The 27,090-nt window shown below is 44.3% G+C and overlaps 1 protein-coding gene across 3 annotated transcripts in view; it reads right to left on the bottom strand.

The window, feature by feature from the left end:
* The window catches only part of ARHGAP25 (Rho GTPase activating protein 25), a 91,149-nt gene that overhangs the window by 8,874 nt on the left and 55,185 nt on the right, over window positions 1-27,090 (bottom strand). The window contains exons 4-8 of one of the 3 annotated variants that reach the window (XM_045446304.1): window positions 24,867-24,983; window positions 11,422-11,629; window positions 6,318-6,450; window positions 1,640-1,713; window positions 16-137 (exon numbers count right to left, since the gene is read on the bottom strand). In XM_045446304.1, coding sequence (XP_045302260.1) covers window positions 16-137; window positions 1,640-1,713; window positions 6,318-6,450; window positions 11,422-11,629; window positions 24,867-24,983 — 654 coding nt within the window. Of the gene's footprint in view, window positions 1-15; window positions 138-1,639; window positions 1,714-6,317; window positions 6,451-11,421; window positions 11,630-18,358; window positions 18,617-24,866; window positions 24,984-27,090 lie in introns of those variants that run through there. The other 2 variants (XM_045446306.1, XM_045446305.1) reach the window with 2 other exon arrangements.

Genomic DNA, 27,090 nt, shown 5'->3' with positions numbered 1-27,090 from the left:
CAGGACCAGTCTTACCTCTCATGATCACAGCAGGGTCTTCAACCTTTGACCTGATGAGATTCACACCAATCACAGTAGCCAGGTTATCCACGCTCATTTTATTAACACCACAGTTCAACTGGATTTCATGTAGGAACCTGTGGGCAACCAGGAAATCCCATAGTAGGAAACAGGAAGTTGCCAGAAGGAAGCACTTCCAGCTATCAATGAGATCTCAGAGATGGATCTCATCTCCTTCCTTCTAGTCTCAGGAAGGGGACCAGTCTGGTCTGCTCTGCCCACATGAGTTTAGCTTCACCTTGAAAGACTCAAGATCAAGGTAGAAGAGAAGCCAAGAGGGGCCTGTCCAGCTTCTGGTGGTGGCATTGGGGCTGGGAATGGAGTGTTGGCAGGAGGCAGGGTCCAATGCAGGGAGCTAAAAGGAAACTAGAAGGACTCAAATGGGTATCTGACTATCCCTAGTCCCAATTTCCTAGGCTTATCTCCCAGGTTCTCAGTATCCATCCCACCCAAGTTTCCAGAGAAGAAAACTTTCTCATGAGGAGATGTCACAGAGGGGAATGAAGAAGTGACTCGTGCTTCATCCTCTGATTATAGCACCAAGCATCTCAAATTCTCAGTGGGTGCTCAATAACTAGCAATGAATTTTTACAATAATTCTACCCATTGGAGACATGAAGCTCTCCTCAGATTCACTATATTAAAAAAAAAAAACTGAAAATATCAGCAAAGGAATTTTTAGTCTCTCTAAAAACCATTTTTAAATGAATAGGCTGAAGCAACATAAAATTCCAAATACATAGAAATTATCAAATAAATGGTGGTGTTTTCAAATGAAGAAACATTATGAAATATTACAGACTCATTTATAATCCTACTTTAGGACAGGCAGAAATGTTCACAATATAATATTAAGCCCAAAACAGCAAGACACAAATATGTACAAGAAATTGTCCCCCTATATTTATATTGATGTATGTAAAGATTTATCATAGAAACAAAAACGTCCAGAAGGAAACATGCCCAAATAATAATAGTGATCTTTGCTGAGTGAGGAAAAGGCATTATTTTTATTTCTTATTTACGGTATGTTGTATTTTCCTTTTGCAAAGCATGCATCACTTTTATAATCTAGAAACTACAACAAAAATTTTTTTAAATAAAAACAAATTTCAGCTCTGTCTGGCAAGAAGATCCAGATTCCCAGCTCAGACAGACCTGGGTCCAACTACGCACTACATGTTGCCGCAGAGAAGGCACGCAGGTCCTCAGAAAGGGGTGTAAGAAGGGTGGCCAGGAATGAATCTAGGGCACTAAGTTATGGTCCAGAGTCAGGAAGATGGAAGATCATTCTAGAAACATTCATAAGGATTCTGGGTTTTAATACATGTCCCAGGACTCCAGGTAGCACTTGGGCAGGCCTGGAAGAGGAACATGTTCACTTCATGTGCCAATCAGATTTTCAGCAGATCTTTTAAATTATCTTGTGGACATAGGGAACAAACTCAGTGCTGTGTGAATACAGTTGACCTTCCCAAAGTCTGGACCAGAAGCTCTGAGTTCACAGGGACACGCTTTCCTCCTCTAACCAGGTGCTTCTTTCTGATATGGCTGGAAACTGATACCAGGGGACTCTTACCTGCATATGTAGCTCAGGAGGTTATAGTTGTCTCGAGGAAGGATGGACAGCTGCTTCACCAGCTCCTGCTGAGCCTGGGAAGAGATTTTGAACACCCTAAATGAGCCTGCTCACTTGCCAGCAATGAGACTCTGGAACATAGGGAACATAACTGATGTATCTGTGCAGAAAGCAACACTTTGGTACTCACTCCTGTTCCCATAGTTTTGTGTGTTTTTTTTAAGCTTTTTATGTCCAAATAATTATAAATTCACAGGAAGTTGCGAAAATAGTATGGAGAAGCTCACAGGTTTTTATACAGCACATTTCTTTATTTGTCTCTAATCATGCCCTCTTTCCCAACTCAAAACTACTCTAAGGCAAGGACGATTTGACATCTCATACTCACAGTAATTGTTTGCTTAGTGAATGCTTAAGATATAACACTCCAGTGAAGCACTGGATCACATCCAAATACCCCAAGTCACTTTAAAAGTAGTGAGAGAAGAAGGAAGCTTCGGAGAAGGATTTTAAGCATTATGGCCTTGCTGAGATCTGCGGGGACACAGGACAAGCTGACCAATCGTGGGAAAGGCAGGTAATGTTGGAATGTTCTACCTCCATGATGACCATGAATGTTAGAGAAGAAATTCATGTACCAGGGAGAGGAAGGACAGAGAGCTTTCTTAGTTCTTTTCACCAGCAGCTGCCTGTAGGGTCTGTAGTCACTGTCAGTAACATCGCGATCATAAAAGTGTGCCAGTTAACATGAGACATGCAGGCTCCCTCAAACCTGAGCAGCTCCTCCTGGAGAAAACACACCCTATGGCCTGTCAGCCTGCATGTAGTGACTTGGTGCAGACCCTCTGTATCTAGAATACCTGCTTCATATTAGGATTCCCTCTTCCAGTTTAATGAGTGAATTCTTTGTAAAGGTTGCTATAGATTCATTGCTCTCAACTATCACTCCTGCCACATTTTCACCAATGAGGAAGGCTGTGGTCTCTCTGCCCTGCCCAGATGTGCGTTACCACAGATTAGAAACTCAAGTATGTTGAGGGGTGCCTGGGTGGCTCAGTCGGTTAAGCGTCTTACTTCAGCTCAGGTCATGATCTCACAGTTTGTGGGTTCAAGCCCCAACAGCTCAGAGCCTGGAGCCTTCTTCGGATTCTGTATCTCCGTCTCTCTCTGCTTCTCCCCTGCTCACGCTCTGTTTCTCTCTCCCTCTCTCCCTCTCTCTCAAAAATAAATAAACATAAAAAAATTTAAAAAAAAAGAAACCCAAATATTTTGAGATGGAGAAAAGTTGGGAGAAGCAGGTCTAAAGCGAATAAGTTCAGGGGTGGGAGTCTTATTGTCAGATCTGCATCCGCATACCTCTTTGCTTTTCCTGGAGCTATGGGGTGAGAGATTGCCTGAAACAATGATGCTTTTTAGCCAACTTTTAAACCTCATTCTATAAAATGTTATTAATTTCACAAGGGTGAGCTGATATACCTATATTAATTAAGACTTCTCATGTCCTCATCTCACTCCCCCCAGAATTTATAAATCACGCACAAAATCATTCAGTTACTTATTTTATTTTATTTATTTTTTTAATGTTTATTTTTGAGGGAAAGAGAGACCGAGTACAAGTGGGAGAAGGGGAGAGAGAGAGGGAGACACAGAATCGCAAGCAGGATCCAAGCTTTGAGCTGTCAGCAAAGAGCCCAACGAGAGGTTTGAACTCACAAACCGTGAGATCATAACTTGAGTCAAAGTTGGACGCTTAACCAACTGAGCCACCCAGGTGCCCCTGGTTATTAATTTTAAAGTGGCTTGAGGTGTTTGATTATAGTCCCATTCTTTTTTTTTTTTTTTAAGTTGATTTATTTATTTTGAGAGAGAGAGAAAGCACACAAGCAGGGGAGGGGCAGAGAGAGAGAAGGAGAGAATCCAAAGCAGGCTCCACACTGTCTGCATGGAGCCTGATGCAGGCCTCAAACTTGCAAACCGTGACATCATGACTTGAGCCAAAACCAAGAGTCGGACGCTTAACCAACTGAGCCACCCAGGTGCTCCATTATAGTCCCTTTCTTTTTATTTTATTTTATTTTATTTTATTTTATTTTATTTTAAACTTTGTAATTTAGTTTTATTTTTTATTTTTTTAAATTTACATCCAAATTAGTATATAGTGAAGCAATGATTTCAGTAGATTCCTTAATGCCCCTTACCCTTTTAGCCCACCCCCCCTCCCACAACCCCTCCAGCAACCCTCAGTTTCTTCTTCATATTTATGAGTCTCTTTTGTTTTGTTCCCCTCCCTGTTTTTATATTATTTTTGTTTCCCTTCCCTTATGTTCATCTGTTTTGTCTCTTAAAGTCCTCATATGAGTGAAGTCATATGATTTTTGTCTTTCTCTAATTTCACTTAGCATAATACCCTCCAGTTCCATCCACGTAGTTGCAAATGGCAAGATTTCATTCTTTTTTGATTGCCGAGTAATACTCCATTGTATATATATACCACATTTTCTTTATCCGTTTATCCATCGATGGACATTGGGCTCTTTCCATACTTTGGCTATTGTTGATAGTGCTGCTGTAAACATTGGGGTGCATGTGTCCCTTCGAAACAGCACACCTGTATCCCATGGATAAATACCTAGTAGTGCAATTGCTGTATTGTAGGGTAGTTCTATTTTTAGTTTTTTGAGAAACCTCCATACTGTTTTCCAGAGTGGCTGCACCAGCTTGCATTCCCACGAACAATGCAAAAGAGATCCTCTTTCTCCGCATCCTCGTCAACATCTGTTGTTGCCTGAGTTGTTAGTGTTAGCCATTCTGACAGGTGTCAGGTGGTATCTCATTGTGGTTTTGATTTGTATTTCCCATTATAGTCCCTTTCTTGGTTAGATTGTTACATCCCAGGAAGGCTGTCACCCTGATTGGCTTCATTTGCCTTTTGTTGCTGAGGAAGACCTGTATGAGATCATGCAACCTCATTTTTTTGCAGGCAAATAGCTACAATAGCTACAGCATAATTAGCTGCATCATTATTCTTCCCTTCCTTTCCTAACGTTGAAATATAAAACCGCCATTTTTCTTGTGCTGAGATCTACTTAAATCATGAGGCTCCTCACTCTTAGGAGAGAAGTTCTCATAGCTATGTTTTCTATCAGGTCTAGGGCACTCCATTGCTTAAAATAATAATAGTAATAGTAATAATAATAATTATTATTATATATATATTTCTGGGAGTATATTATATAATAAATGTTAAAATAGAGAATAAGCCTCTCCTTAAACTGATACTTTGAAAATATCACTCACCTATCTCCTATCCCTTGTCCTCAAAACAATGCTAAGTATTGCAGATGCTATTATGAAATTTGTCTAAGCTTGTGCTATCCAACACAACAGCTACTTGACACATGTGACTATTTAAATAATAAAATAAAATAAAATTAGGAATTGTTTCTTTAGTTGAACTAGCCACATTTCAAGTGCCCAATAGTCATGTGTGGCTAGTGGTTACCATATTGATCAATGTAGCTATGTACCAGTTCCACCATTATAGAACATTCTGTTGGTCTAAGGAAATAAACTGAGTCTCACAGAAAGTGCTTAATTTGTCTAATGGCAAAATCAAAGTTAAATTCATGTCTTCACTGTAGGCTTTTCTGTGCACCACTTTGGCAGAGAGAGCTTTAAACATGGTGGCGCTAGGGGTGCCTGAGTGGCTCAGTCAGGTAAGCGTCCGACTTCAGCTCAGGTCATGATCTCGTGATTCATGGGTTTCAGCACCACGTTGGGCTCTGTGCCGACAGCTGAGAGCCTGGAGCCTATTTTGAATTCTGTCTCCCTCTCTCTGCCCCTCCCCTGTTTGCACTCTGTCTCTCTCTGTCTCGAAAATAAGTAAACGTTTAAAAAAATTTTAAAACATAGGAGTGCTAAAAGCGAAACTCCCAGAAGTGGGGAGTTAGACCCCAATTATCAGCAGTATACCACAAACATATTTGTGGGGCATTTGGTTTTGCAAATCCTGGTTAAAAACCAGGAGGTTTTATTGTTGTTAGATGGGTTTTCCTGGTGGCTTTTGTTGGTTGGTTAATTTGTTTAATTAACATGACTCTAGTGTGGTGATTGTTGACTTTAAGACCTTTCAGGAAACAAATTACATGGGGACACAAATCCTGCAGGCAAACTTGTGAACTCTAACAAGCATGATGCTGCAGACACTGACCACACCCCTTAAGCAGCTGCAGCTGAAAAGAACAAAGAAAAGTTCCTTGTCCTTCCTTTCTCTGGTGTCTGCATTCCTTGTATGCCCATGGCTGACACTCATGATCATGGTGGAACTAGAACATTCTCCCCTCTCACCAGCCTTCCAGGTTGGTCAGCCTGTCCTTGTGTCCACTGGGTCTCAGCAAGGCCATATTGCTTGAAAGCTTTCTCAGAAGCTTTCTCTTTCTCATTAAAGTGGTTTGGGTATATTTGATTATAGACAATTCTTTTTTGGATTGTTATATCCCAGCAAGGCTGTCACGATGACTGGCTTCAGTTGCCTTCTGTTGTTGACAAAGTTCCAGTTTGACAAAGTATCTCACTAAAAGCTATGAGTCCCTTGACCCACTGTTGCTTGCCTACCAGAAAAGTGTTCAGTAATTATCACCTTCCAAAGCAGGACAACTAACTCTAATGAGATACAAACCTTTGCCTCATCTGCATTCATGAGCTGCCCGCACAGCAGGAACCCCTCATACTGGCTCCAGGGAACCACTGGCTCTGGGAGGTCTCGGAGGTAAAGCTTTAACAGGGAGGCCACGGTGTGTACATCTGTATCTCTGCAAGAAAATAAGCAATGTTGTTTGAAAATAAAGCTCCAGAACATTCCTTGCCTTCCCCTTCGTGGTCCACTAAACAGAATCCCAGGTTCCAAAGGGGAGTTTTGCAGAGGAGCAGAGTCTGATAAAGATGTATCCAAACAAACATCTTTGCTAATCTTCTGGAACCATGACCCTCAACACTTTTTTCTTTATCTCTTCTACCCAACTGCCTCAAAAGTAAGTTCAAGGTCTACTTTTTCATTAATCCTATTAAATTATTTTAGTCTTCATCTCTTTCTATTTTCTCCAAGTCACTTAGTAGCTCACAATTTTGCATTTTTTGCTTAGTCTCTAATTTTTCATGTGATAACTCATTTATATTGATGGTCCATGATCTCTTTAAACCCTCAGAGAGCTCAAAACAGTTCTGGGATTCATTCATATATTTGTGCAATTGTTCAATAAATAAGCATTGAGAGAACCTACTAGGTGAAAGATACTACCTCAAGCACTGGGATTTCAGCAGTGAACCTGAGGGATATACAGGACACCTGGCCTCATTGAGCCACAGAGCTGTGCAGACTCAAATGTTACGAAGTCACTACAAAATTGGGAGGTTAGTGCCATGACTAACCTGGGACTGTATGAAGGTGTGTAAAAGGGACACCCAGTGCACAGCTGAGGATCCATAGGGGACAAGATCTGAAGAATGACAAGGAGTTACAGTATGAGGAAGGGAGCCTAGAGGGTGGGGAGCAGAGGCCCGGCTGCAGAAACACAGACAACATTCAGATGACTTCCTGTTAACTGAAAGAAGCTTGGACTTTTCAGTTCAGCTTGTCCAGTTTGTAGCAGGAGTGGGCAAAGTATGGCCCAGGAGCCAAATCTGGCCCATTGCCTGTACAGTCTATGAGCTAAGAGTGGATTTTACATTTTTAAAAAAATTTTTTTTAACGTTTATTCATTTTTGAGACAGAGAGAGACAGAGCATGAACGGGGGAGGGTCAGAGAGAGGGAGACACAGAATCTGAAACAGGCTCCAGTCTCTGAGCTGTCAGCACAGAGCCCGATGCGGGGCTCGAACTCGTGGACAGCAAGATCGTGACCTGAGCCGAAGTCGGCCGCTTAACCGACGGAGCCACCCAGGCGCCCTGGATTTTACATTTTTAAATAGCTGGGAACAAAACTCAAAAGAAGCAGATATCGTAGCATGTGAAAATTATCTGAAATTTGAATTTCAGCATCCATCAAGTGATATGGCCATGCCTATTCATTTTTGGATTATCTTTGGCTGATTTTGAGCTATAACTCTACTAAGAGCAGAACTGAATAGTTGCAGTAGAAACACTCTGGCCTGCAAAGCCTAAATATGTCACATATGGTCTCTTATCAAAGTCTGCTGACCCCTGTTTTATAGAGCTATTGCATTTATTATGCAGCTCTATAAGAGAAAATAAGTCTGAATCTACCATATGCTTAAAGCTCATTAGTGAAGAAATTATTTACTTCATATTTATTTACTTCACATCCAAAAACCCCCCAAAAAACTGGTATTCTTAAGTGACTGTCCTGGTAGTACTTTGAAAAGCGAGGATGTGGTGAGAGGTTCAGACAATCTGAATGGCTCCTCAGTTTCATTGATGGGGAATATAGAATTCACTGGGTAGGAGTGCCTCCTGGAGAAGGGACAGGATGGGCTGGCTTGGTCAGAAGGAAAAGAAGGGAGGCATTGGAGGAAGCAGAAATAAGAACATCAGGATTTGACTGTAAAGCTCTGCCTTGGCATCCTGAGTAAGTTTTTTTGTTTGTTTTTGACAGCCAGTGTTTGGAGATGTCTTCTGAAAAGGCCCCAGCTTTGCAGCCTGTCAGCTCTCTACCTCAAAATGAGAACATGAACTGGCACGGAGCCCTGTCTGGGCTCCACTGCTGCCTCAGGAAACTGGGGGTGGGAACCATTCACTTAAGGTGGGGATTCTAGAAAAGCCTTCCTTGCTGAGTCACTACCTAAAAATATCCCTGGACAAAGTCCTCTTGTCAAAATACGTGAGACATTCCCAAGAAAATGGCAGAACGACAACCAACTAACACTTTGCAGGAGGAGCATTCGCCCAAAGTTGCAAAAGGAGCCATGAGGCTTCTCCTCATGCCCCTGCATCACCATCCATTCCATGGTCTTGGTCAGAATCCGGGGCCTCTCCCTCACCCCACACCCAATTAGGCTCCCAAATCCCCTCAAGTCTATCCAAATGTCACGTGAATCGCTTTAAGTCCTGCCCCCTTCCACTGCCCTATTTCAAAAGGCAATGGCCTTTTGCCAGGATTCTGTCCAAGCTTCCTAGCTGGCCTTCTGCCTCCACAGTTCCATTTTCTGATGCACTGTCCACTGCCTGGCAAAATACAACATGCAAAATCTGCCCAAGGAACGAGTGTTGCAAACAACAAATTAAAATGAGAAAGATAGTAGAAAAGATGAATCAAAAAACAGAATCTTTTAAAGAAAAATGACAACAACAGAAACCACAAACTACTAGATAGTTCAATCAGAAGAAACCAGGACAGCAAAAATATCCAACATTAGAAAAAAAGGTTATAACCACTGATATAGTGTAGATGCTTCAGTGTTATAACCAGAGAACATAATTATCTATGTAAATCATCTTGGAACATTTAAAACCAGAGAAACCTTCTCGATTCATTTTATCAGGGGGAGATAATGCTGCTTGTCCTGGCTAACTCCTTATGCTTGCCTAAGGCCTCTCAGTGTAAATGTCATTGCTTCTTGGGGGTCTCCCTAAATCTACCAGATGGTGTCAAAAGGCCCCTGTTCTAAGTCCTCATAGTGCCATCTAGTTTTCCATTTTAGCACTTAACACAATGGAAATTATACAATTATTTTTGTAAATTTTTAGTATAATGTCTGTGCCCTAATTTTATGAGAGCTGACTCACTTGTCACTGTTATAGTTTACATTTCCAGCATGATTTTTCCTGAGTTTGCTATTACTTCAACCCAATGAAACGTGTTTAAGTCAAGTTAAGCATGTTTTTTTTTTTTAAGTCAAGGACTAAGAGAAAGTCAGGAGCCAGGTTGAACTTCTGAGCTCAACACCTGATCCACTAGAGGTTAGCCCAGGCCCCACCGATGGCTCTGCCAACACTTCCCTGGTGGCACCGACCTTAAAATGTGGCACATCTGTATGTTTCTCATGGAAGTATAGGTATCAGAAGTGTATTGGTTTTATGACTGGATAGTATCCAGTCCAACAGAAACTCAACAAAGAGATTTTAAATTTTATTCATATATGTTTAATGAGAATCAGATACAGCTGCACTAGCACCTACCAAATAAAAGGTCCTTTGTTTCTTTTCATTCCAGTGAGACAATTTGGGAGATCTCGTGGTGAACCACACATATGACCAACGTAGGAGATCTAGATGACTACCCACAAGGATTATGTAGACCCAAGCATCGGCCCTGGGAGGACTCTGAAGAGCCCCAGGTGACCCTTCCTATTTCTGGGTATATAAACTCTACTCCTTAATTCTGGGGGTGGAGAGGTCATGACAAGCTGTGGTAACTTTCCTCCTTCCTGCCCCAAATATTTCATAGGTATCCAAGACTGTGACTCCACCACCCAGGCTGACTTTATAGGAACATAAAATCAAGCCTAGGGCAAGTATCTGACAAACCCTTGCAATCACCTCTATTCCTCCTGGCTGACTCTTCACATGGCTTTAGCAACAACCCACCTGTATCTTTTGATCAACTTAAAGCTAATTAAAAACATAAGAAGGAAACTGAATATAAAAAGGTGGTGAGCTTAATTGATCAGGTGCCTGACAATGAAATGCAATTTATAGTGCTGCTGAGAGGTCTGTAAATTTGATGCCCGTAACCTGCTGTAGTTCCAGTAACAACTCCACCCGTTGCTTTCCTGTAAAAATAAAGCATCCTTGGTGAGTTAACCTACTGCGTGCCGAAGGCAGCAAAGACAGACATGCGGTGGTCCAAACTCAGACAGTGGCAGTGAGATTGGAGTGAACAGATGGTATCAGAGATGCTTCACAGGGAGAATGGGCATTGCTGGTGACTGGGGTGGATGTGGGCAAAGGGAACTAATGGCACTTAGCTGTTCATGATTTTCCCAGGATCACCCCTATTCCTAGGTCCTAAATAACCCCTTGAGGAATTTTAACCTTTGGAAACTGGACAGAGTTTGGGCCTGCCTTACCAAATCTTGATTTATGGGCTGCTGACTTGGAAAGAACAATGGCTCTTTCTTGCCAGTGGGACAAGCACGCACAGGCAACCAAGGCAAATATTGCACAATAGGCAGAGAGCGCGTACAACGTCGACGTGGGTGCTGTACTAGCTGACTGTGGCAGAGCCGAAAACCTCGGCTGGGTAGCTGGAGGCGGTGGGGCAGGTAGGCGACGGTGAGAAGAAATGTCACCACAACTGATATGCCCCAACCAAACCTGGGCAACCTCCACAGGGGAGACCTGAGAAGACGCCAGGCTGCCACGATATCAGTATGTACTCTCTCCAAAAAGGCTCAGAACTAAGTTCAGAGCGGCACATTCCTTATGGTCTCCCAACCTGACAAGAAGTGCTGCTTCTGGCCATTTCTGGAAAGCTGAGAGCATCGGAGCCCTCAGGTAGAGGTATGCTACATTCTCTACCACACTGAGTCTGTTTGTACAGTCTGCTCACTCTTCAACGTTCCTCACCTGCCCAGTGGTGTAGGCCTTAAGCTAGGTCCCGTCATCCTCCCGGCCTCCCCTACATCCTAAACATCTCTTGACTGCTCAGCAAGGCCCTACTTCTAGTTCACTTCATTCCTCACATAAGTCGCCAGCAAAATAAAAAGCTCTCTTTGTTGCAAGCCAGGGCCTTGGAAACTTCTGTGTGAGTCCGGTAGCTCAGCTGGTAGAGAGAGGTCCTCCTACCCACACATGGCAGGGGGAGGACATGGTGAGGACACGGTACCTGTCAAAGGAGGGCCGCTCCCCGGCATCAAAAGCGTCTCTGAGCTGCTTCACCAGGTTGTCCTGCCCAGGCAGTCGGAAGATGCCCTCTTCATTCAGGCCGTGCTGGAGGATGAACTCCGCACACTTCTCCACCAGGATGGGCACCAGGTGGGGGCCAAATTTCTGCTCATAGGCCACGGTCTCATCCAAACGCTGGCCAAACACAGCTAGAAAGAGAAAAACAGGATGTTCCCATCATTCTGACTTCCATTGGATGAAATGGTAGGTCAAAGTGCTTTCTTTGCCTATTTCTAGATTTGCCAGTGTTGTGTATAACCTCAGAAGTTTTAGTGCAATGATACTAAACAAAATATAGGAGACAAGCCATCCATAATATTTCCTGGAGCTACAAATTTGGGAGAGTCTCTGGAAGTCTTTTTCTCTTGACCCACAGTTTTACATATTTAAAATAACAACTCGCTTTTACTGAATACCTGTTGTCTGCTAGAAATTGTGCACTTTGCACACCTGTTCTCATTTCATCTTAACAGCAACCCCATGAGGTAGTAGAACTGTTATACTCACCTTGCCATTAAAGACACTGAGCCTTAGAGGCACTGGTGAACTTGCCAAGGTCAGGTGCCAGGGCATGGTAGTCAGAATTCAAGCCCAGGCAGTAAACTCAAGAGAATGTACTCTTAACTATGGCAGCAAGCAGGCAGTTTTGAATTCTGCTTGTGTCATACAGCATTAAAAAATAAGTCTATCACACGGATGTCTCATACCCTATTAAACCATTGCGGCATTCTTAATAATATAGATTGTTTATTATGTTTTACTATTTTCAAAACAGCTACAGTGAACATACTTATCCACCAAGCAGAGTTCCTGGAATGTATTCAGCACAATGTATAATTTCTAATTAATTGCTTAATTAATTAATTAACATTTGGATAGGTGATCACAGGCTTTTCATTCTTTTGAACTATTTCCTTAGGGCAAATTCTCACAAGTTGAATTACTAGGTCAAGTGTTTTGAACATTTTTATGACTCAGTGGTATGCAAATTGTTGTCCAAAAATATTTTTCCAAATTACACTGCCTCCAGCAAAGCATGTGTGGACCAGCTCCACCCCAGCCCTGTCAGTACTGGCTCTATAATTTCCCCACCCCAGCGGTATAACAAGGTTAGTTTTTAAATCAGGACAATCGTTGGCTACCCATTCTCCCACCAGGCCCCTATTCCCTTTGGTTCCTGGAGGCTCAGAAGACAGGTCATGGCTTCAGCTCTGTCCTGCCTGATTTTCCCTCTGTCATAATTAGGACCTGGTTACACTGACCACTTCAATTCCCAGGACACTGCTTCCCAGAGTCCTTTGGTGTTCCCCATGGTTCGCTTTCTGGTTGGTCCCCTGTATCCAGTCTCTAACGTGGATTTCACCTGTACAGAGCTATACTGAGCTCGTGAATCTACCGTGTCCTCTGCACTCCCACCCATTGCCCTAAGCCAGGCTGGACTATTCTCTCACCTATGACAGCTGTGGTGTTCTCTTCTGACATGTTCAAAGCCCTCCTGCTGCCTACCTTTCTAAACCATCTCCAATTTCCCTAAGCACGCTCCCCGCCCCCAACCCTGTTTTTGTCACCCACTTCTTCCCCAATTGCCACAGTAGCATTTTCTAAATTACTCCTCAAAGTCCTAGGGGCTTCTTCTGCAGACCCTCAGATGCTGGGAGGTGAGAGCAGTGGATCTGGGAGGAGCTGAGCATGGGAGTGGTCCCTGTATTTCCGACTCCCCACCACATCTGCTGGGCTGTTGTTTGTTTTACTTATTGCGTTTCAGTGACACTGTTTGATTAAATATTTCTGTGGCTGCAGTTTGAAAGTTGGGGCTGGCATTCCTTAGTTTCGCATTTGGTCTAGCCCCCGCCTACCTTTCCAGCCTGACTTCCTGTCGTGCCCCCACAGGCACCTCACCCGGATGTTCCCAAAACCCTTGGATGGTCTTCTCATTGCCCAGTCTGTGCATGTCTCCTTCCTTGTCTGCTGGAATTCCATTTGTCTTCCTTGGCCTGGCTCAAATACCATCATGTCTGCCAAGCTCTCCTTGACCCCAGCCTGAGAGATTCTGTCCCTACTTTGTGCACCTATATTCTTTCTCAAATACCCCAATCCCTTTCGACACCATACTGTAATTATCTATATGTACCCACACCCTCTGCGAGACTAGGCTCCCCAGAGCTGGAAATATGGGGGTGCTCTCTATTCAACCCCAGTGTTCAGCACAGGGCCTAGCACAAGGTAGGTAGCACATTTTGCTGAATTACTTAAAGAATTATTTCATCTTTAAGCAAGTGCTTTCCATGATTAATGATAAGTTTGGCATTTCTTTAGAGTAAGCTCTGGTAGAGACCTCCTCAGTGGAAGAATTCAGCTTGACACTAACATTTCTTGAGTGCCAGCAGCAGCTCATGTGAAATAGGTAATACAGACAAGAGAACATAGGATATGGTTCTTGCTTTCAATTAAGTTACACTCGAGCTATGAAAATGAAATGACCACATGCAAAATAATGAGAAACAATTAGACAATGGCAGTAACGATGTAGAATTTGATTCCTATATGTCTGTGAAAGGAGCTGGATAGATACTTGGACGGAAAAGTTTGAAACAATCTGACTTAAAATATAGGCCACATGGCATTTGTAAAATTCCCTTGAGGAGCATCTCAAGGGGGGAGGCAGATGTGTTTCTGAGCAGTTGAAGACTTAGGCTCAAGGGGCCCCTTGTACCCTGACAGGGAGAGCTATTCCAATACAATGTGGGGATTTGCATGGAGATGTCAGAGCAGTCAGATGGGAGCCCCATTCCTGAGGTCCCAAGGCAAATGCTCCATTTTGCAGGTGACCTGGAATCCTCTCGGTAGCAAGTCGTGTAACTTTTCTCCCCATCCCAGCCTCTCAGCCTTGTCCTGTGCGCCTCCTTCTATCCCTCCCAGGCCCCACAGTCAGTCATTGTAATACCACTCTCACCAGTAAACCCACTTCCCAATCCCCCCTTTCTCCTCCATCATCTCTGCTCTGTGGACTCCTAGTACCCCCTCCACACCTTCACCAGGTCACCAAGAGCCCCAAGGGAACACAGCATTCCATATCACGGAGGCTTTTATTCCCAATCAGAAGACCTTGGTTCCAAATCTCCCCCACTCCTCTTGCTCTCACCACCCACTCCTTTTCCCTCTGTGTCTCAGCAGGTGACCTGGTCTCCTCTTTTCCTTCTCTCCTCAAGTGGAGGAAATCATCAATGAACTCTCTTATCCCCAATCCCTGCCCTTCCTGTCCCTCCTCCTCTGTCTGTCTTCTCTCAAAGGAAGAAAAGGACCCTGTGCTTTCATCTAAAATGATGCTTTTTTGACCTGTGGGTTCCATCCCTTTGCAGCTCTTCTAGGACTTCACTCCCTCTCTTTTGTATCTTAAATATTTCTCTTTTTAGTTGGAAGAGCCCAGGTGAGGGCGCCTGGGTGGCGCAGTCAGTTAAGCGTCCGACTTCAGCCAGGTCACGATCTCGCGGTCCGTGAGTTCGAGCCCCGCGTCGGGCTCTGGGCGGATGGCTCAGAGCCTGGAGCCTGTTTCAGATTCTGTGTGTCCCTCTCTCTCTGCCCCTCCCCCGTTCATGCTCTGTCTCTCTCTGTCCCAAAAATAAATAAACGTTGAAAAAAAAAATTAAAAAAAAAAAAAAAAAAAAGAGCCCAGGTGAGTCTAAGTCTGCCAATTTATCAAACAATAACCTCCTACCCTACCTCTCAAACAACCACTATTTGCCTTCCTTCTCTTCATCAGTACACTCATAAGAACATGTCTACTTCCATGCTCACAGGCTCTACTTCTTTGCTTATCAAACTCTCCACCTCTCAACACATCCAGTCTAGTTTCACCAGTTTGCATCTTTCCACCCAATCCACTCGATAAAATTTCCAGCGCCTTTCTAATCGCCAGACATGGCCTATGCTCATTCCACACCCCACTGGTCTTCCCTGAAGACTCATGATGGTATTGATTCTCCTTGCTCCTTATGAATTTCTCCCGACATGATGACAAAATCATCGTTCTCATTCTATTCCCATTTGCCTCCTGGTTCCTCTGCAATCTCCTTTCCTGTGCTCCTTCCTCCACCTGCTCCTTTCCTGTGTCACTTCCCAACATTCCAGCTTAGCTGTCCCCTCCCTCTAGACATTCTTTTTGAGGAAGGTCATATGATTCCATACATTTGGATATCACCTACAAATTGGTAACCTGTAAATCCACATGTCTGGGCCAGACCTACCTATCTTCTATCTATCCATCTATCTATCTATCTATCTATCATCTATCTATTTATCTATCCTTCCTCATTCAACATCTAATGGCAGTTCTCCCAGTGTCTTCTCCAATCTCACTCTTGTCCCACCCCCAACACTCCCAAATTACTGCTTCTCCTGGAGCCTTCTTCCCAGGCAATAGCATTCAGTCAGTTAAGCACTCAAGCATCAGGCACTTTCCTAGTCATGGATAATACAAAACCATTAACACAAGGTACCTGCACTTGACAAACCCCATCAGCAAAAGTGTGAGTGTCGGGATTATCTGCAATATCCTCTTTTTCCCTCCAAACAGATCAGCACTTTCTTTTCTTTTTTTATGTTTTAATTATTTTTGAGAAAGAGAGCATGAGCAGGGGAGGGGTAAAGAGAGAGGGGGACAGAGGATCCAAAGCGGGCTCTGGACTGACAGCAGTGAGCCCTTTGCAGGGCTCGAACTCACGAACTGTGAGATCATGACCCGAGCCAAAGTCTCAAAAGACTGAGACACCCAGGTGCCCCAGATCAGCACCTTCTAAATTAAACCATCTCTTCTCTGTCCTCGCTGCTACTGTCAAAATTATTGTGATGGTTGCTTTTGCAAGTCTGTTTCTTGCAAATTCCTTCCACTGGAATTCACAAAATCATTCGGCAAATACAGACTGAGTACCTGCCTCTTGGGTAGCTGGAGATTATTATAGAAGGAATGAAGAAAGGTCTTTGCTTTTGCAAACTCTGGAGCTAATACCCTTCCTTCTCCTCACCTTGAAACCTGATCTTCCTGCAGCAGAATTTCCAACTGTCTTCTCCTCAGAGGAAACCGATCCCTCGTGCACACAGAGCTACTTCTCATGTAGCTTAGTTTTAAACATGTCTCTCTTCCACTGGACTATGAGCTCCTCAAAGGCAGACAGGCTGTCTGGTTCACCATCTATTTTTATGTCCTGGCACAGAGCCTGGCACATGATGGGCCAGTCCTCGAAGAGCTGTCATCGGCTGTCTGCCATTCCTCTTGTCCTCCGCCCCTTCTCTCCTGAAAGTACTCTGATCAGCACTTCTCCAAACTTGCTCTGGTCAAGGAGATCAATGGCCTTTATGTTTTTAAAATCTAGGACTCAAATTCTCAGTCTTCCTCAGAACTGCTCTATCAGCACCATGTGACACAGAAAATCACCCCTTCTTGAGACACTTTTCACATGGCTTTTGGCACTCCCACTTGGTTCTCAATTTGTCTCATGGGCCATGCTTCCTCAGTCTCCTCAGATGATTCTTCCTTTTCTCCCTGACCTCTAAACATTGGAGTGTCTCGGAACTTCCTTCCCCCATCCTCACGTGCTCCTTAGCACACCCACTGCTTTCATGTTACCCATACAATGAAGACACCAACCTGCATACCTCCAGCCTGGAAATTAGTCAGAGCTATTGCCTCCATCAAGAAATGGGCACTATGGGCTGCAGAGACATCAGGACCAACATGAGAGAAAGAGCATCCTGATTTTCTTTAGTTTGTCTCAATCAGGCTTTGTCAATCTCCATCTCAGATCACATATGAGGAGTTTGGAGTACCTCCCTGGAACTCCAAAGACCCAATCCTGAGTTGCACGTACCTCTGACTTCTCAGTCCTGATCACCCCTTCTGAACCTGGGTGGACATGAAAAGGCTTAGACCCCAAGGGAACTAGGGAAGGAGGAAGACAGCAGACAGTGGTGTGGGAGGTCTTTGGAGACCATTCTCCACCCCAGGCTCCCCCATCATCGGCGCCATGCCTCCCAGGCTGCACCCACTCCTTCAGGGAACTGGTGCCCCTGCTCTTCCTGCCCTCGGCCAGCAAGTCATTTACTCAGAACAGCTCTTCACTCTGGACCAGTCACTATTAATAGAGGCATTGCCATCTTCATAGGTACAAATCTTAATTGATTAATTATAATATATAATGTAATAATTATTAATACATTTGATTAATTACACTAATTTTATGTGCCCTAAAAGTTTTCATGTGTGCTCTTGTTTAGTCCTCAGAAGAGCCCTACAAAATAGATATTATTGTTCCATTTTGCAGACTGATAAATTGAGACTTAGGTTAGGAATTTGTCCACTGTCATATTTGCCTTGTGATTCTAAATTCAACACTTTAATTTTTCTTGTTTAAAGCCAGTGGAATACAACTGTCTAGGTGAAACTTCAGACATCACTACGTCTCAAGGGGAAGAAGAAAGGCATAGGGGGCTGCCTAATCTCTGCTCATGGGCATCCTCCACCCTTTACTTCTAAGCCCCCTCCTCAGATTTGCTAGGCAGCCCCAGGACACTGAACTGCTTTAGGGAAGAGAAAGTGGAAGGATTAGCTGTCACCTCCTTTCTAACCTCATCCTCCCTTTCTGATCACACAGATGCTCCTGGTTTCAGGACAAGAGCTCCTCCCCCTACCCTGCCTCTGGTCCAGCCCAGGTGCCCAGAAGGGCCCGCCCCACCCCTGCCCCCCTTTCCCACTGGCCCAGAACTGATACCTGCCTCCCAGGGGCTCAGTTCCAGGACCATCCCCATCTCTGCAGGAGAGGGAAGGGGAGCTGGGCAAGTTTCTTTTGGTGGAAAAATTGAATCACAAAATAGGGACGAAATACCTTTCTTTCGGTGCTTGGGTGTTTTCTTCCTGAAATTCCAGCAAAAGAGCAGGGCCAGGGCAGAAAAGCCACAGCCCGAGTCCCACCGCGGCATCCTAAGAATATGAGGCATGGTGGGGGCCAAGGAATCACAGTCTCTGCAGAGCCAGCCTCACGCCTTCCCTCCTCTCCAACCTGGAAGAACCATCTTCTCTCGCTTCCAGATCAGCACATGCTTGTAAATACTGCTCAGGTTCTGACTCCAGGAAATCATGGGATCTGTCGGCACCTGCCCCTGGCCCTCCCTTCCTCCTTCCCACACCACTTCCCCTCCCCACTCACCTTTACACACATGAGTCTTGGCTTTTAAAGAGTGAACATAAAGCTGCCAGGGCCCGCAATAAAAATAAGTGCCTCCTTTTACTTAGCAGCTAATTGTCAACTGCCATTCAAGGGATACCGTGTAGGTGGGTTAAAAAAAAAAAAAAAAATCCGCCACACAAGCCCTTACCAGCATTGCTCCATATATCAAAGTGTCTGGCAGGAACACAGGATTTCACTTAGTGTTGATGAAGCCAGCCCACTCTTCTCTGAGTGCATGTGCTTTCAGAGTTGCATGTGCTCAGTCAAGCCTTCAGAAAGAATGATCTTGGAGGTGGGTTGTTGGGCAAACTGAGATGATTGCCCCCCTCCCGTTGAGGAGATTTTAGCAAATAATGCAGCAACCCTGCCAGACATACCCAGGAGACTTGAAATGGACTCTTAGCATCATGAAGGGACAGGCGGGGGCAGGGAAGGGTTGCCAGGAGGAGTAATGCCAGGATGCCGCCAGCCAAATGTTCATCCCTCCATTCACTCATAGGCTGGGAACAAAGGACTTGACTGACACCACATTCACCTTCCATGTCAAATTCACTCCCATGTCATGGCAATGTCACCTCCAAAACATTGTACAAACCTGCTCACTTCTTTCCATCTTCACCACCACCACCCTCATCTAAGCCACCTTAGGATGAAGACCAACATCGTTAGCAAGCTATATTCACTGTTTTCACCTTCCTCTTACTCTAGAGTCTGTTTTCCTTTCTGTCACAGGACCTTGGTATATGCGATTCCTCTGACTGAGGAATATATTGTTCCTCTTTCCCCTCCTCTGTCTACTTAGCCTCCACTGACCCTTCAGATTTAAGCTTAATCATCACTAGTTCAGGGAAGCTTCCCTGAACTTCTTGACAAAGACATTTCCCCCCAACTGTGCATTATATGTTCTTCCTTCATGGTACTTTTCACAGTTGTAACATTATGGTTTGGGGGTTGATTCATTTCTGTGTCTTCTATTAGACTGTGAGCTCCTCGAGAGAGGGGATTTAGTCTTTTTCTCACTGTTGTACCCCCAGGGCTAGCACAGCGCTTGGCACAAGACACATGCTCAATAAATATTTGTTGAATAAATGGATAAATAAATAACTGGCTTGTGTCTTGTGTTAGGATCTGGGGAGAGGGGGATTACCAAAAATAAGTAAAAATCATCCTTGGTAACGACCGGTTTAGCTCTAGCTAAAAGAAAAACAATCAGAATACCTGGAATAACAATGAATCACAGAGATACCACACTCCCACAGGCTAAACCCTGCTGTAGATTGTGAAATCATGCTCTGAAGGATGCAGACAACTTAAGAAATGAGAAGAAGGAAAGGAACCCACGGCATGTAAACGCACAATGTTTATATACTCTATGCTTAGTGTTGGCAAACACACAAAGATGCTTAAAACATGGGACTTGCCCCAGGTCTTACAACGGGGTTGGTCAGAGAATAGCTAGGCACAATTCAGTGCAGTGCTTATATACCCAGCAGTAGCCTGAGAAAAAGACGGAGAGGCCAGCCTCCAGAGCAAGAGAGCAAAGCAGGTTCCCACTAAACAGCAATTTGCAATGTGGCCTGCCTGCTCCCTGGGAGTGGGACAGACACCTGGTTTCAGTGTGGGGATCCTGGAAGGACAGAGCCCTCCTACTCAGGGAGGAGGTGGTTTATAGAAAAGGGGGCAGCTGTGAGCCAGGGGACAAGTCACTAGAAGTCCAGATGTGATCACCTCTCTTCCCTTTCTTCTACTTAAATCAGGAAACCTTGGAATTACATCCAGAACTTATGGGGAAAAATTAATCTAACTTTTCCAGTCAGGTCCTTTGGAAAGAATAGTGGGGGGAAAAAGAGGTAAACTGGCTGGCTACGAAGGAAAAGGCTGGAAAAGCAAGGTGCACCAAGGTGGTGCTTTCCATTGTGATTTATAATAAGAAATGTATTTTTGGTCTTTCACCCATTTCCTGGCACAGAACTCCTAACTAAAACTCTTGGAATTTCCTGTGATGAGAGAGATAAACGTATCTTTTATTACATTAATGAGGTGAGTTTTGAAAAGCACCTAAGATAAGGGACTAATTGACTAGTGGAACCAACTTAGTGATTCCTAGGTTAGAACATTCAGTCCCACCCCGATCTCCAGGGAGGGGTGAGGTGCTGGAGACTGAGTTCAATCACTAATGACCCATGATTTAATCAATCATACAGATGCAATAAAGCCTCCATAAAAACTCAAAAGGATGGGGTTTGGAGAATTTCTGGGTTGATGCTATGTGGAGATTTGGAGAAGAGTGGTACTCCTGCAGACAGCCTTCACTGCACATCTCCTCCATGTGGCTGTTCTGAGTTATATCCTTTTATCATAAACTGATGACCTAATAAGTAAACTGGCTTCCTCAATTCTGTGAGCCCCTCTAGCAAATTAATTGACCCCAAAGAGGGGATCACTGGAGCCTCCAATCTACAGCCTTGGGTCAGAAGTACAAGTGACCATCTGGACTTGAATTTGGCACCTGAAATGCGTGGAAGGGGACACGTCCTGCAGGCCTGAGCCCTTAAGCTGTGGAATCTGATGTTATCTCTAGGTAGATAGCGTCAGAGTTTAGTTAAATTGTAGGACATCCAGCTGGTGTCCAAGAATTCTGGGACGTGTGGAGAAATACACTAGAATTGGTCACAGAATGAGACAAAGTGAGAGGAATGTTCAGAGCCAGCTATGAGGCAGGAGGAGCCAAGGGGGAAAAGTTGGATGTGCCATGGGAACTATGTGGGCCATTTCTGTTGTCAAGGGAGAAAGGGAGCCAGAAAGAGACTGGGGCAAAAAGGGTCTTAGCTCTGCAAAATTGTTTACTAGAGTGACTTCTAGAACAGTTTGGACTCATTATCCGGGTCATACAAATGGACTACAGGCATCTGCAGTCGAATGCAGTTGAACACAAAATTATTCTGTCTGAACATTTTTCCAGGGAGAGTTTCCATAACTTTTATCAGATTCTCTAAGGGGCCTACAAACCATGAAGAGTTTCACCAAAGCTCACCATTACCACACTCGGAGGAGATCATTCTAGAGGCAGCAACCCATTGACCAAATAATTTCCCACATGGTCATTTAGCAAAGAAGAGGGCCAATGGGAGTAGAACATAGTACCAGCATGGGAAGAGAAGGCCATTCCTTCACATCTACTGTGCCAGGCACTGTTTAGATTCTGGGATACTGCACTGAATGAAACAGAGAAAAAAATTCCTACAAAGTAGATTGAAGATTTCTTTCTAGCCAGGGGAGGCCAACTATGAACAAATGAGTGAAATATTTAGCATGTTATAAGAGGGTAGTACTAAGGAGAAAAATTAAGCAGGAAAGAGAGATAGTGAGGGCTGGGGGTAGGGCAAGGAAGGGGTTCGATGTCAAATGGGATGATTGGGGGAAGGTTCACTGAGGTAATAATGTTCGAGCAAAGACTTGTAAAAAGCAAGGTACCAAACCACACAGCTACTTAGGGAAAGAGGATTCCAGACAGAGCAAACCGCAATGTGCCTGAGGCAGGAACATGCCTAGGGTATTTGGGGAAGAGCAAAAGAAGTTGGGGGACCACTGCTGTAATTCAGACAAGACAGAATGGTACGTCAACCAGGATGGTAGTAGTGGAGATGGTAAGAAGGGAGCAGGTTCTGGGTGGGGAAAGCCATAGAAAGCTTCAGGAAGGGCTGGAAAGAGGCAGCAGCAACACATCTCAGTGACTTCCCAATATTTCAGGGGGCATGCCCTGAAGACCTAGTGGACCGCAGATCAGAGGCACTTTACAAGTGGGACCAGCCTGTGATAAGAGCTGCCTACAGATGTAGGAGACTCAGCCCCGCTCCTCGGCAGCTGGGCTCCTTGGACTAATCATCTATTTTCTCAGGACACCAGTTTCCTGACTTACAAACAGGAAGAGAAAATGTCTGGCTTGCCTCGTGGCCTCAGTCTTAAAATGCCGTCTCATCCTGAGATCTAGCATTCAGATTCCATGAGAGGCTTCAGAAACATCTGAAATGCCACGTCAGAGACAAATCCTGTTCTCTGAATAAGTAAATATGCTGTGCTCTTATTTCTCGTCCCTTGGACTTTCCCCTGACTGCAGGATTTATGCTTGACTTGCTTCTCAAATGGTGGCCTTTTGAGGTGGGGTAAGGAAGAAATCCCCATGTAGATTAGGACTCAGTACAGCAGCTCATCATGGTAAGGCTGAGCCCAGCACCATATAAGGCACAGAGGCTGCTATAGTACAGAGACAGCATTTTGACTCAGAATAAGTGCATAATTAGGTAATGTCCACTACCCTTGTCAATGCAGGCTGCCTAAAGCGCTGGACTGAGGAAAGCAGGAAACGTCGATGAGGCTCACAGTCTTACAATCTGGGGCAATAAGGAGGGTCACAGCAAAGATTATCCAGGCTGAATGGTACACAAGAGAGCTTTCATAAATGAAAACCTCATCTTGGACTGATTAGCACAGTAAAAAAACATCGTATTTAGGAACTGGGAAATGGTTACTGAAAGGAGGCTATTCTTTTTGTAATACGACACGGCTGCTCACGATGGCTGTGGCAAGCACTCTTGAGTTTGGGTGTCCTATCAGGAACTTCTCTCCCAGGCCCAGCAGGGCAGATCACCAGCTACAGGACCACCTCCCTGCCTCAGCTCCTGAGTCTTAAAGTGGTCTCCTGCCCCCAGCTATCCAGACGGATCCTCCTTCTCAGGAGTATGGAATGGGGTGGTGGAGGCTGAGCTCGGCCTCTGCTGTGCTCGAGAGAGAGGTACGGGAAAGCTGGGGCTGGCACAGCTGGATTGGGCCAGGAATAAGTGCCAGAACGCTGCTAAGGACGCAAAAACGGGCAGGCAGAGAAAAGCAGAATGCGAAGCTGATGGGCCCCAGAGAAACTGACAGGGTAAGTTCTGGGCTGATGGTTCAGTTCTTGGGCCCTAATCTCTTGAGCCCTCTTACCACTTCTCCCTTGGTTTCTTTGAGTAGCTACTGTACCTACCCAGTAAATCCTTCTTTCTTGCCTAACACCATCGGATGTAATTTCTATTTTTTGTAACCAAATAATCCCTGGAATGAGTTAATTAAGAGTATCTAACAACATGGGAAAACCCCTTTAGCTATAAAATAAAAGGTATTAAATTGTATATATTCCATGCTTGTCATTCTGAGGGAAAAAAAGAAATGTATATATGAATACCAACTGGATGGAAAACATAAAAATTCCTCTGCTGGCTGTAGGGGTGACTGTTTTCCCATATTTTTTCAGATTTCCACAAAATTGTTACGGTGCTCATAATTTTTTTAAAGAAACCATTGGGCAATCCAATAAATATTTAATATTTGAGCTGTAAGAGCCCCCGCCCCCCTGCCACTGCCATGATTTCCAGAATAACAGTCAGGACAGTCGAAAAACAATTATATACAGTTATCCTGGAGATGACACAAATAAGTGCATTCCTAAAAAGTTGAAGGAAAGTGGTCAGTGGAGATCGCCCGTATCAGTTCTTCATATTTTTTTAAAAGGAAAAAACACACAGTGGATTCACTTGTTTGTTAATTGCAGATTTTTTTTTTCATAGCGGTTTTTCCTCTAGTGCAGACCCAACACCAGGTTTCCCAGAAAACTCAAACACCTGAGTTATGGAACCCAGAAAAGTGCTCACCCTGAATTCACCGAGAACCTGAGAGTCCGGACGCATCTCCTGAACCTCTCCCAGTCTGAGCGCCCCTACTCTGGCCAGCCACTCAACTGTCCTGTGTTGATCATCTCCTCTTAGCTTTCAGCATAGCTCTTGCCATCCATCCTCTGTGGCCCCACAAGGCCATAACCAGGCAGAATCATGGTGCCGTGGAATGTTGGTGCTGCTGGGGACTGGGGTCAACTGGTCCAACCCATCCATTTTACAAATGACAACACTGCAGCCCAGAGAGGAGAAAAGGCTGCTTCAGGGCATCACACACATTTGCAGATGAGGTACAAAGGGCTGCAGTCCATCCAGCTAATCTAGAGTTGGCTCTCTGAGGTCACAGAGGATGGGAAGCTAGATGCTTGGCAATGAGTGTGGCCTCAGAGTTGTCCTCTGGTGGTCTCCCCATCTTTGAGATGTCACAGACACCTGCCCAGGCAAGCCTGCAGGGTCCTTACCTCCAGAGGGCGTGCCAGCGACTCTCTTAAGGAACTTAACCCACTCCTCCATCTCCGCCTGAGAGCTGGCCATGAGGACATAGGAGTCCTGTCCAGTGCGACTCTGGTCCCATGAGGCTGGAGGAAGAAGTAACACTAATGAAGGTCTTCAAGTGGTAAGAGGCCAGGACAAGGAAAGTGAAGGGAAGCCAAACTTCAGCTGCTTCCTTGGTTCAATTAAACAACCAGTCAAACAACACAAAGCATTGTCTACTTATCCTCAAGGGAACTGAAGAGCTATGCACCTGAAACTCTAATTCTATAGATAAACTATTGAGCACCAGTGGTTTGCAACTGGGATGCCTTGGGCTGAGATCTGCTCCTATGAAGGACAAAAGCCATTTCCTCCCAGAAAGGAAGAGGAAATTCAAGGGGCAATGTCAGTGTTAGAGGAGACAGGCTCAGCCTGTATGAAATGGACTTTAGTCCTTCACACCATCACAGACATTTTCCTAAGCTATTCATAAGCTCAGCTGTTGGGATGGGAAGGGTAACAGCAACTCAGAAAGGAGAGACAATGAGCACATGTGTGTCTTCCTCACAAAATCAGTGCTTCCGATCCAGAATTTCTACTCTCCTACCTACACAAGGCGTTGCACATGGTAGGTTATCCATAGATAGCTGATGGACAAATGAATTTTATTAAGACTTTCCTTACAATTTTCAATTTAAACCCATGATTATTCACAGACATATGTAATGTTTCCTGGGTTCTTGTTACCAAATGCATAAAAGGGTGGTGGAATTGACAAGGGGGTGGAGCAAGGAGAGGTTACCAAGAGAAAGAAAGGGAAAGTGACAAAAAGAAAAATTGGGACAGAGAGGGAGAAGTGAGGGGGCTGAAAGCCTCAAACATAGGTCTTGGGAAGGATAAGAACATAACAGCAGCCTCTTTCAATTACAGGATACTATTAAATTTCAAAGTGTCTGTGTAAACATCAACCCATTCTTCTCACAATGTTAGGGCATTTCTCTCAAAAAAAAAAAAAAAAAGCCTGTCCTGGCACCCCAGTTGTGCCCAAACCTGTATATGCTTGCAGGGCAACAAAAGACTTTCAAATTCCCTTTGGTTTCCTTACAAAGCCTATCTTAATATCACTGAGCTCCACCTTCTTTTATGCTTTGGGACAACCTGATTCTGAATCCATCTTATCATTGGGTCATCAGCTCTTTTGACCAGAACAGTCAGTCCATGAGGCCCTGACAATTCCTGTGAGCTAGGTGTTTCCAGAAGTAAAATGAGAAGTAAAAAGTGTTCAGAGCAGAAGTAAAGAATCCAGTAAGAATCACCATATCCCTTTGAAATAGAATGGGCTCTAGTATCATTTCAACTCTACAGCTAATGGAACTCAAGTCCAGAGATGCAAAGAGACCTGCCCATTGGAACCCAGTAAGTTACCACCAAACTCAAGGCAAGGCCCCTGGTCTTTCTCCCAATAATTGCCACTAGCCCTTACTGCTTTCAGTTTGACCTTGGCCAAAATTCATCTGGTACTCTTCTCCACCATAATACCTATTCTCCACTCTATTGTGTTATCAAAAACATGCCTTTTCAGTTTACCTTGATTCCTGGGAGATCTTTTAGTTTTGTCATTAGTTTTGTCTCTACTTCATTGAGATACATCCAGCTCTCAGGATGCTCCTGAATGGCCAGGGCTTATATGGACTGACCTTTCTGGTCAAAAAAGCCGATGACCTGATAACAGGATAGATTCTGATCCCAAAGGGTGAAAAAAGGTGAAGTTCCATGATATTAGATAGGCTCAAGAGATCAAAACCAAAGAGAATTCAAAAATCTCGTGTTACCCTACAAAACAATTAATGTTGGGCACATTGGAGTGCCTGCTCTGTTCAAAAGGATAAGTGAACCACAACCATCCCCACCTCAATCAGAATTTTTTCTCTTTCTTTCCTTTAATCTTTTCCATTGTGCTTATTCCATCATAAAAACTATTCCATTTACTCATTTATTTGGTTTGTTGTCAGTCTTCCCCATCAGACTGTAACCTGCATGTAGGCTGTTTTCTTCTCTTCTGGATTCCCAATTCCTACAATAAATGCCTGGTTCATAGCAGGTACTCAATAAACTTGTTGTAGCAACCCACAAGGCAGTATAAGAATTAAACGCAACAGAAGGAATAACTCTCTCTATCCCTGATGACTTCCTTTGGGTGGAAGGAGAACA

Source organism: Leopardus geoffroyi, chromosome A3 (assembly GCF_018350155.1).
Source record: "Leopardus geoffroyi isolate Oge1 chromosome A3, O.geoffroyi_Oge1_pat1.0, whole genome shotgun sequence".
Taxonomy (NCBI): Eukaryota; Metazoa; Chordata; class Mammalia; order Carnivora; family Felidae; genus Leopardus; species Leopardus geoffroyi.
The sequence above is the reverse complement of the archived record's forward strand: the minus strand, read 5'-3'. Positions and strand labels throughout refer to the sequence as shown.